The 12,227-nt window shown below is 39.2% G+C and overlaps 1 protein-coding gene across 4 annotated transcripts in view; it reads right to left on the bottom strand.

Moving 5' to 3' along the window:
• RAB28 (RAB28, member RAS oncogene family) overlaps nt 1-1,477 on the bottom strand; it is a 131,941-nt gene extending 130,464 nt beyond the window's left edge. For 3 of the 4 annotated variants that reach the window (XM_087724637.1, XM_087724636.1, XM_087724635.1), the window contains exon 1: nt 1,139-1,477. In XM_087724637.1, the coding sequence (XP_087580763.1) occupies nt 1,139-1,219 (81 nt within the window). In that variant the 5' untranslated portion in view covers nt 1,220-1,477. The remainder of the gene's footprint in view (nt 1-1,138) is intronic. The other variant, XM_087724634.1, reaches the window with a different exon arrangement.
• Between the last annotated feature and the right edge of the window lie 10,750 nt (nt 1,478-12,227).

The raw sequence follows: 12,227 nt of genomic DNA, 5'->3' as shown, positions 1-12,227 counted from the left end.
TGCCCGTGGGTTTAGGGTTTGGTCCTAGGCAGAGGTCTAGCACAACTCGCCATGACCAACTTGTTGCAGCCATCTTGCCACGGAACAATCCATCTGGTATAATTCAACTGAATGTTATCTGCCACTGTTTCTTCTACATTATTTCCATTTTTGTCAATAGAAATAATGTACAAGAAACAGTGGTGGATAGTATTTATCGCATTGAGTTATCCCATGTGGATTTTCCACAAGGACTTGTCCAATAGCGAGTTGGCCACAGCGAGATGGCCATGGTGAGTTGTCTCATTCCATAGCCATTTATTTGTGCATCTGATATGCAAAGACTTTTATTACTGAAATTATGACAACCGTTGAAATGATAAACTGTGATAAAGAATGCAAATATGCTATACCATGCTTTATTGATGGCGCTTTTATGTTGCCTAATAACAAGGGTTCTCTGTTGTGATAGAAAAGCCAAATTGAAATGTTGGTCAAAACAGGCTTCTCTCACAATGTATGTGCCCACTAAGGTCAGCCTCCTTCATTGGAGACTATGGCAATAGTCCTCTACTAGTCTACCTCGAAGCACTTTCTGCACCCAGCAAAACAATGTTTACAACCATTGGCACGTTTACAAATCAGAGGAATCCTATTCAGCAGATACTTGAAACAGAAAAATAAAGCCAACAATGCTATACTGTTGCTATGCCGACGTTTTATTTATTTCAAGGAATAACTTGCAACACCTTCACAGATTTCAAATCCAGAATACTGTTATTTCAAGGCACTGAAAGAGCTATTTTATTGCAACATAAATCAGAACAGCATTTACATCACAGGGCCAGCTCTCATTGAACACATATGTTGGAATTACAGTATACCACTTAAAGAAGGAAACGGTTCCCTAATTTCATTAGAGGGGGAATACTTCATCATGAACATCCTTTCCAAACAGATTAATTTAATCGTCCCTCCAAGATGTTTATGAGATTAGCCATTTCCCTTTCCACCCCGCCTAATCCCTGACAACCGTCCCCAAGAAGGTGGTGGGATTCAAACATTTTTACTAGGGGTTCTGTGGCCGTGGTGTGCGCACACGCACACCCACACCGATACGCCCCTGGGGACCCGCACCCTCCTCGCTCTCTGGACTGACCTTGCCGGAGGCGCCATCGCCCAACAACACGAACTTGAGCTGCCTGTTGGCGCCTTCATCCTCCGACTCCGAGTCCGACATCGCCCGCAATCCAGTGCAGGAAGTCACCTTCAGAGGGGCCCCAAAGACCGCCGCACCGCCGCCATCTTGTCCATTCTGTTGCCCAGGAGCCGTTGGACTGGACCAACGCTCCAGCAAGCCGATGGGGGGGGGAAGCGGCGGCGCTGCGGAAGAGGAACGGCCACGGAACGCGGTGCGGAGGAAGCAATTAGAAGAAAAATGAACCGCGGCTGCCCGTGATCAGTCTCCCCCCTCTCTACATCGATGGTTTGTCCCACAAAAATAACTGGATCCCATATACTGCCTATGGCCATCGGGGGCGGGGTAACGGGTGGTAAAGACACGCCCCTTCACTTGCGCAGTGTGCGCGGCGACTTTGGCCGGTCCGTGGGAAACCAATACCTTGAATATAAGTGGAAGAAACTGACATGAATTACTGTATTTCTGGGGGGGGGAATGATATAGCCGCACATCTCATGCGCCTTAACGTTGGGACGCTTGAAACAATTCAGAACCGTTTGTATTCTGTCTAGGGCCGGGTAGAGCAGCTGCATTTGAAACAGATAATTGACAATAGAAAAACGACCTAGTGGTCCATCCATTCTGCCCTTTGGGGTTTTTTTAAAAAAAATATTGGTTTTTAATTATTTTTATTTGTAATTTTTATTTTATTTTTTAAATTTTTGTCGATAAAAGACATGTTTTTATCGCAAATATGTTTAAACTCAATTACTGATGAGTAGTAACTCACTATCTCTGCCAGAAGCTGATTCGAAGCTTCCACTATCGTTTCTGTGAATACTTCCTAACATTATGTTTTAGCTTCTCAGTTTGAGGTTATGCTCCCATGTTCTTGATTTTTGCTTAATATTGAAAATACTGCCTTCTAGAATCTTATTCACACAATATATTTAAAGGTTTCAATTATGTCACACACACCCTTTTTTTTCCTTCCTGTCCTCCATGCTGTACTTATTCAGTTCCTCCAATCTCTCTGGGTATCTCAATCTTATAAATACCTTTTTTTGAGTGAGGTCTCTAGAACTTTATAATATTCCAAATGGAATTTGACTAAAGCCCTACATAACAGGATTAGGACCTCCTATTTTTTCCTGTTGGTGATCTCTCTCTAGTGATGCATCCCAGAATTTTGTTTGCCTTCAAAGCCACAATGTTTATTCATTTTGCAGTCATCTGCTATGAGCACACCTAAATCCTTTTCTTTCTTTTTTATAAAGATTTTTTTTATTTTTCAATTACAAAAACAAACATTCCATCTTTCCTTATGCAGTGTGTCATCTGGGTACAAACATCTCTGTGCAACATGGTTCCTCATTTGCCACATCTTTCACATTCATATTAACATTATTTCCCTAGACTTAATACTATAATATATTGAAAATTTAAACAGTTTAAAACACTCCATTTTTCTTCTTTATATCTTCTAGTGATAGTACCATATTAACATTAAACATCATTATTCTCATCATACACATACTAACATTTTCATCTTATTTATATCTCTATCTTAATATATTTTCTACTTATTTTCTAGCCTCCTTCATTTCAAAGTTCTTTTTTATTCTCCAGCCATTGGTAAAATATTTCCCAAATCATATAATATTCGGTTTGCTCTTTCCCCTTAAATCTATTCATTTCTGCACATTGTAATATTTTCCTTATCATCGTCTCTTCAATAGGAATCTACACTTTTCCAATGTTGTGCAAATACAATTCTAGCTGTGGTTAATACATGAATGATTAAATATACATTCTCTTTATTATAAATTTCAGGTAGAATTGCTAGCAGAAATGTTTCTGATTTCAACTCAATACATTGTTGTGTCATTTCTTCCAACCATATCTTAATTTTTGTCCAATATTTCTTTGCTTCTCCACATATCCGCCATGTGTGATAGTAAGATCCAGGTATTTGGTGGAACTTCCAACATTTAGTTGAATTGTCTTAAACATCTTTGCCAACCTCGGTAGTGGTAGATGCCTTCTGTAAAACATCTTATACAAATTCTCTTTATATGCAGTTGACATTGTTAATTTATAATGCCTGTCCCACAATTTCTACCATTTATCTAATTCTATCGTATAGCCAAAGTTTTTCACCCATGCTATCATTGTCTCTTTTACTTTTTCCTCTTCCAGTTTTATGCCCAATAAGTAATTATGCAATGTCTTTATTAACCTTTTTTCTGTTCCTGTTAAGATTTCATCTAACCGTTAATTCTTTGTAAAAACCCTGTAATTTAGCATCTTTCTCATATCTAGACTGTATCTGCACATGAGAATACCACATTATATCAATCACTTGCTCACTTTTTTTTCATTTTAAGTCCCCCTTCTTCATTCAAGATATCTTTATATCTGACAATGTTTCCCATATTAATAATATTTGGGTGAATCAATGCTTCCATTGTTGAAAGCCAACCAGTATCCTCAAATAATGTTGTTCTTTAATTTTCTCCCATACCAATAATAATGCATTCCTTATATAATGTCTCTGAAAATATTAATGTATCTTATTTTTCCCATACCATAAGAATGCATGCCAGCCCAGTTGTAAATTGTGTCCTTCCAACGTCAATAATCTTATATTCCTCAGTACAATCCACTCTTTCATCCATGTCATCCATCTATATCAGTACTGTCGCCTGATAGTACAATTCCCAGTTTGGTAGTGCAAAGCCTCCTCTATTTATTACATCGCATCATTTTCAGACCAATTCTTGCTTTTTTTTTTCCCTTGCCAAATATACTTATGTATTATTTTATTAAGTTCCTCAAAATATTTCTTTTCCAATTTTAACGGAATTCTCTGGAATAGATACAATAATCCTGGCAGTATATTCATTTTAATAGTTGCTATTCTTCCTACCAAAGATAATTGTAGATTCTTCCATTTTTCCAGATCTACTTGGATTTGCTTCAACAATTTATAGTAATTATCTTCCTTAATTATTACACATCTTGCTGTCAACTGGATCCCTAAATATTTAACTTTCTTTACTATCTGAATGTCTACCCTCTTTATTAATTCTCTTTTTTACTTATCTCTGAGATTTTTAACTAAAATCTTAGTTTTCTCTTTATTTATTTTCAAACCTGCCACTTCTCCATATTTTTCTATTTTTTCTATTAATTTGGGCCCTGTTGTTAATGGCTCTTTGAAAATAAAGGCTTCATCATCTGCAAACACCTGCAATTTTTATTGTTCCTCCATGCCTTTTATCTCTAGGTCTTGACTAATATTTCTATTCAGTACTTACAATGTCATATAAATAATAATGGAGACAGAGGGTATCCTTGTCTTGTATCTTTCTTAATACTAACTTTCTCAGTCATATCTCCATTTACCATCACTTTTGTGGTTTGCTTATGGTATATCGCCCTTATGCATTTCAACAAATCTCTCCCCAAAATCTTATCTTTTTTAACTGTGCTAACATCAATTGCCAATTCACATTGTCAAATGCTTTCTGTGCATCTAAGAAGACCATTTGCTTCTCTGGATGTGCTTCATAATACTCCAAAGTATTCAAGATTGGCCAGCAAACTCGCCTGACCTGAACCCCCTAGAGAATTTATGGGGCATTGCCAAGAGAAAGATGAGAGACATGAGACCGAACAGTGCAGAAGAGCTGAAGGTCGCTATTGAAGCATCCTGGTCTTCCATAACACCTCAGCCACAGGCTGATAGCTTCCATGCCATGCCGCATTGAGGCTGTGATTGCTGCGAAAGGAGCCCAAACCAAGTACTGAGTTCCTCCATGCCTAAGCATATGCATGCTTATATTTTTCAGAGGTCCGATATTGTTCTATGTACAATCCTTGTTTTATTGATTGCATGTAATATTCTAATTTTCTGAGATTGTGGATTTGGGGTTTTCATGAGCTGTAAGCCATAATCATCACAATTATGACAAATCACAGCTTGAACTATCTTGCTTTGTATGTAATGGGTCTATCTCATTAGTTTCACCTTTTAAGTTGCATTATTGAAATAAATGAACTTTTGCACAATATTCTAATTTTTCGAGTTTCACCTGTATGTTCGTCTACTGATGCTTTAACTGTTTCAGATATTTTAGGTATTTCCGCCTTTTCTGAATATTGTTTTATTTTATCTTCTGATATTAAGTCTTGCTCATAAACTTCTAATAGTTCTAAATCACTTTCTTTTTCTCTTATTTTGGTAGTGAATTTCCCCTTCATTGTCCATTAATTTATCTATCAATTTCTCTCTTTTCTCTTTTTTTAACTGGTATGCCAACCATCTTCCTGGTTAGCATTTTCAAAAAAAAATGTTTAACACTTTTAATTTTATGTGCTAATTATTCTTTATCCATTAATCTCATTTTATGTTTCATTAAGTCCATTTGATTATTTCCATTTTTTTGTGGCTCATCTCATCTTCTTTTTCTTTTTGTATGTCCTTATCTTCCATCCCTTCTTCTCATTGTCTTGGCTCTTCTTTATCACTTATTCTCATTTCCTCTTGCAGTCCAAAATATTGTTCATAAAATTGTTCTGCTTTCTCTTTGGAATCCAGTCTGTGTCTTTGCTCCATCCAATCACCAATATTCCCTCTGGAATCAGCCATCTGAAATTTACTCCAGGCTTGATTAGTTGTCTTGTTAAGAACTGGTATAGTCTCCTTATTTCTCTTACTCTTCTCAGAACCTGTTTTAATATTACAATTCCCTTCTTGTATTTTAAAGGTTCATCTCTCACTCTTAAAACTTCTGTCTTCATTGGTTTTTTTGTAAATCTCACATGGACCTTTCTGGGAAGTTTGTATCTCGCTGCACATCTAGTGTTGACTCTAAATATCTCATCAATATTTCCCAAAAGTTTTTGTTTGACCATCTCTAGGGCTCCTGTCAGTAACTCTGCCATTATTTTTGCTAGATTTTCTCCTTTTTCTTCCTCTATATTCTGAAATCGCAGATAATAGTCATCCCAATCTACTTTGAGTGAAATTATTCTTTCTTATTTTTATCTGCCAGTGTAAGTCGATCATCAACTACATTCACTTTTTTCTCTGTGTGTTCAACTTTTTTTCTACTTTCTGTATACGTTTTTCATTATTTGCCATCATTTGTTGGACTTTCTCTATTTTATGTTCTACTTTCTCTAATTTATCATCCACTTTCCCTATTTTTTCTTTGACTTCTTTAAAATCCTCATGGAGCACTTGAATTATTTCTTTCAATTCTGACTGCATTGCATTCACTTTCTCTTGTTGATCTAGTGTGGCCAAGGGCTTCTGTCCAGAGGGCCTTGAGGCTGCTGAAGAAGTTGTTGATGATGATGCCGATGCTGTTTTCTACATCTTGAGTCTTTTAAAATCTTTTTAATATTTATAATCCACCACAAAGGGGGGAAAAGAAAAAAAATCTCCAATTGTAATACAAAAAAGCAAGAGAATAGACAAAAAAACCAAAAGAAAAAACCACAAATCACTTATAATCCAAAAATCCAAGGGTTCCAAAATTTCAATCTCTTGACCACACTTCTATGTTGTTTCTTGTTGTCTTCAGGTTCTTCCAACCCTAATTCTTTAATATCCAGCCAAAAGGAATAATATGTCAATAAATTGTAATCCATTTAGGCCCATCAAATCCAATTGTTTTTTATTTCTTTAAGAAAAGAAAAAAAGTTCCCAGAACCAGAGAAAAAATAAAAGATAAAAATAAAATAAAGAAAAATAAAGTCTTTTACTGTCTATATTCCCTTTGAGTTTCAAGAGCTAAGCTATTTAATAATACGTTTCAAGCTTACACTCTCTATCTCAATTTTCAGTTTCCAATCACACCAACTTGTACTACCAAAATTATTTCTAGTGGCCGCTTATCTTTCTTTACACATTTTCTCAAGGCTGACTCTGCAGCTACAGCTGTGGCTCCCAATCTCAACTGCCAAACTCTGCCAGTAGATGACACTCTGGCTTTGCTACTCACTCTATCCTCCTAGCCTTCTCTTTTCAACAGTATATTCGGTTCAGTCTTTGGTCTTTAAACAAAAATAAAGTAAAATAAAATAGGAACAGAAGGCAATTCAGCTTATCCAAGTATTGGGAAAATTCAATACTTTTCTACAGTCCAATAATATGTTTAGGATATCCAGTTTAGCTTTTAAGGTATTTTCACTCTTTCTAAAAGTTCCTCCAATCTCACTTCCTGTTTTAAGAATAGCTCACAAAGGCTCTTCTTGCCGCTGCATGGGGGGGGGGGGGAGGAAACAAATCCATCCTCTTCTCGGAGTCCCACTTTCACTAGCTATTTCCCAGGAGGGACTCTTAATTCTGTTTCCAATAAAATGTAAGTTGGAAATCTCTCACTCAGATTGATCACACTGACAGTCTCTCTCTTTAATGCTTCCCTTCTGTAGCTGCCCCAGCTTTGGTCCAGCATGTGATGGCTGTTGTTTCCATTCTGTTGAGTTTGAGAACCTTATCTGACATAATCAGGGCTCCCTAAGATCTACAGAACGCGCCCTTTTCTTCCCCATCCCTACGAGGCGATTCCGGTCCAAATGGACCATCCTGGCAGTAGGATTCAACACTCTCCCGCAGGAGCTCCCAAGGGATGCGTTGTCTTGCCATAATGTTAGCCACACCCCTCCTAAATCTTTTTCTTCTGTTGCTCTGTACCCCCAATACTATACTCTGCCAGAGGATTTCTTTCCCCAAAATGCATGATATTGACATTTGGAAACATTGAAGTGTAGTTTTCACATTTTTTACCACTCGTTTTCATGTTATGCATACCCCCAGACACAGCAACTCTATTATATACCTTTGTGTCCTCAGCAAAAAGACTAACCTTATCTAATAATCCTTCTCTTTTACCACTTACATGCACATTGAACAGAACAGGATCTAGGACTGAGCCTTGTGGTACATTGCTTGTGATTGGTCTCTGGTTCAAATAGTGCTCCAATAACAGTTACACACTGGGATCGATCCCTGAACCAACTTCCTATCCACTGAATCACCCAGTGGTTAAGCCCTACCCTGTGCAACTTTTTAATGAGCTCGTTAATCCTTTTTTTTAGGAGTGATTCCATTAACTTTACTACTACAGATTTTAAGCTCACCAGCCTAAGTTTCCAACTTCTTCCCTAGCCGCCTTCTTGTGGATGGGTACAATATTAGTTGTTTGGCAGACTTGTTAGAAGAGACTGGTTAAACAGATCAGTTACTGGTCCAGCAAGCACACCTAGAAGTTCCCTCAGAACTCTGGGATGAATAATATCTGGATCATTGCATTATTAAGCTTTAAGCAGGCTAGCTCCCCCACTTCTAAGAACCCAGGAAAAGAACCTCTCCTGCTAGGACTATTATGATCCTCTAGCTTATTTTTGTTACATTTTGTTTTGGCATCTATTTCTGAGAAGACTGAACAGATAGATGTATTTGTTTTGATAGTTTGCTATAACCAGGTCTCCCTTAATATAATAATAATTTGCCTTTTTATTTTAGTAATTACACAGTTTTTCTCCTTTTGTCGCTAAGGTATCTAAAAAAGGTTTTATCCCCCTTTTTGTAGATTTAGCCAGTTCCTCCTCTTTCTGTGCTTTAGCAGCACTAATAACTTGTTTGGTTTCCTTCTGTATGTTCTTATATATATCTCTATCAGCCACATTTCCACTGTTCTTATATCTGGTACATGCTATTTTCTTCTTCTTTACTATCCTACTTACATTTGCTGTGAACTAGAGAGGCTTCTCTTTCTTTTGCTTTTATTAATGTGCCTTAGAGATGGGTTGCTACCATTTCACACCAGTTCGGGCAAACTACTGGTGGAAATTGCGACTGGGTCACTGAACCTGTAGGGATGGCAGGCTTGTCATGCCCCCGAACTGGTTCCCCAGTTGCCGCCACATTGTTTTTTTGGACATTTTTAATGTTCTGTGCATGCGCAGACCTATTTACAGGCACCCCTGCTCTAGACAAGCAATCTCTATATGTAAAGTAGCAGTCTGTATACAAATAGGACAATATCCAAACTTTAAAAGAGTACCATGAAAAATAGCTGTAAAACAAGTGTTTCACTTAACTAAAGCAGACATCCTAAAAGTAAAATTGCAATCACACAAGGATGAACTGCTGTTTTCAAGCTACTGCTGTTTTTAAAACTACACTCTGGGTCAGATACACAATTCTAATCAGATGCTCTCACAATGCGAACTTCACAGAGTAAACATATCGAGTTCATATGACCCTTATATACCACACTAATAAGGAAACCCATCAAAGCCTATTCTCCACTGACTTGAGAACTGGGAGTCGAAGCCTGACTGAGGGGGCAGCTGGACAGTCTCTGAGAGAGACAAGACTCTGATTTCTGTTAAATGCATAGACTGATGGGTTCTAAGAGGTGTTTCCTGCAACCCTTCTGATGCATGAATACAATAATTTTTTCTTGACTCCAGGTGTAACATTTTAATTTCAAAATATGATGCATAATAATATGGTTTGGAAGAGATAAAATAAAGAAATAAAATAAAAACCATTCATAGAGTTCAGGAGGTCTAGCACTTAAGCACTTAGCCTTATTTTCAGGGAGGTGTTATTATTTTTGAGTTGCAGGAGGCAGCGAGCGTGGTCACCTCATGGCTGCTGCTGTGTTGCAATATTTTCGGGGAGGGCTTATTTTCAGGAGAGGGTTTATTTTAGTGCATGCGCTTTTTCTTCCTTGTCATTCATTCCCTTTGAATTCTGTGTGACTTGAAAGACATCATTCCATCACATTTGCCTACCAGTAGCTGCATCTTTGGGTTCTTATAAGATCATACTTGTCTGTAAGTAGTAATATCTGGCCACTTTGGCTTTGATTGCCTTCATTTCCAGTAGCTTTTGATTGTTCCAAGACTCAGGGTCTTCTCCCATGATTCTTGCTCTCATACAATTTACAATATGTTCAAAATATCTATTTTTTTTTCAGTTTTATTATTAGTATTGCTAATAAACAGGCCAGCTTTATTTCATGTAATATTGAAAGAACTGAATGATCAGTTCTTCTTGCATTCTCAATAATTATCTGTAAATCAAAGGCTCTGTTTTGTTTTGTTTCTGATGAAGCCATGTATTGTGAAGATTAGAACTATGACCTCCTTTATACCTCCTCCCCCAATAGTATTACTGTAAATAAATAAGGGGGGACTTTGTTTTCCTACATATTGCTTCTACTATGACATCACACAAATTCGTCAGAAGGCAGGTAAGCTAATCTCATTTCCACAGACTGGAAGGGAGCATGGTTTCGTGTGCTGCCTGCACCTTGTTGGTGGATTTTGCTTGTTTCTGTGGCCGACTTGCTGGCATGTCGCAGATTGGTGCTGGTCCACAGACCAGGGGTTGAAGTCCCCTAGTTTACATAGTCAAAAGTCTTTCAATTAAAAAAGGACCCAACTGTTCCCAGATAACAGGGAAAGACCTCTGCCTGGGCATCTCCATGGATGGAATCCAACTGGCAACAGGTCTGAGGACTTTGTAGATCAGTTGTTGAACAAACTCCTGTGCCCGGGCTCAAATCGCCTGAGCCCCCAAATCCAGGAGGGAACAGGAAACCTGAAACAGGGCTGCTGGATGGCACTTTGAGATACTGTTTCGCCACTCTTACCACCGCAAGGTAGGCCTTAATAGTGGCTCCTGTCTTGTCGGATCAGAATCATCCTTTGTCTTCCTCCAGCTGTGCTCTACGCATGTCTTGGCCCTTTTTAGAACCTGTAACTCCTCTGAATCACGGGGAGGATCAGGAATGATGAGTCAAGAGAGGCCGCATGGGTGTAATCCTGCCCAAAGCCACAGCCATCCTTAGATTCCAGATTGCCATGCAGCAACACCTCCAGGATATCCCTCAATTTCCTCTAGAACCCATCACGGTCTATCAGTTACTGGAGGTAGACCATTCAAATGAATCCAGCCTCCCTACAGAGGGGGTCTCAAGGATGGACACCAGGGTGTGATCTCATCATGACCAGGGAGATAATCTTAATTTCCCCACCAAGTTATATTGCCATTGTTCTGACAAGAAGATTACATCTGGTGTGTGACCACTCTCCTGAGTTGGACTGCTTCTGAGGCTGCCTGCAGAGATGGCAGATTGAAGTTCCCCAGAACCATAAGTCTTGGGAACTCCACTGCCAGCCCAACAGGGCCTCCAGCAGCTCAGGCAAGGAGTTTGCTACACAGCAGGGAGAATGGTATACTAGCAACGATCCCATCTTATCTCATGAGCCTAATTTCAGAAACAGGATCTCACAACCAGAACCTTGTGGAGCAAGGCTCCTGAAAGCCAAAAGAGACACTCTGATAATCACTGCCATCCCACCTGCCCTGCCCTGGGGTCTTGGCTAGTGCCAAACCTGAAACCCACCTAGACATATATCCCTTCTGGAGTCAGCCAGGTCTCAGTAATATACTCCAGATCAGCTCGCGCCTCAGTAAGATCTTAAACAAGAGGATCTATATTATTAACTGACCTGGCATTCAGAATGGGGGCATGGGGTATGCTGTCCAAGGACTGGGAATGACTTCGGGGAGCCAGAACACACCACCAATATTTCACATTGGGGGTATCTTCCCCTGTAATGGCCTGCCCTCTGCCCTCCATAGCATCTCCTGCCTGTCACCACTCTGATCCTACCCTATGTTCCCCAAGATAAATGTTTCCTCTTCCCTCCCATTCCCCTTCCTTGAAGAGCCAAGGGCTCTGGCACCCCTCTCCAATCATTTACATTCATACTCCCAGACATGGATGAGGGAGGGAGTTCCCATGGTGTTATAGCAAAAGTTCTCAGCACCAAGAACACCCCTTCTCCAACCCTCCCGCTTGCAACAAGCACACTGTCCCAACTGGTCCCTCTCACCACTCAGAGGGGGACCACTTACACAAAACCTCTCAACCCAGATCCCACTCAAGCCCCCTACCAAGGCTGTCACCCTAGGAGCAGACCTCGCACATTCCCGGCTCTTAACTCTCCTCTTAAGCAGCCCCAATTGTTATGC

The sequence above is a fragment of the Thamnophis sirtalis genome, unplaced genomic scaffold, assembly GCF_051295495.1.
Source record: "Thamnophis sirtalis isolate CommonGarterSnake01/CBP01778 unplaced genomic scaffold, rThaSir2_p1.2 scaffold_10, whole genome shotgun sequence".
Classification (NCBI taxonomy): Eukaryota; Metazoa; Chordata; class Lepidosauria; order Squamata; family Natricidae; genus Thamnophis; species Thamnophis sirtalis.
Note: the sequence above shows the minus strand (reverse complement) of the source record. Positions and strands in the feature narration are given on the sequence as shown.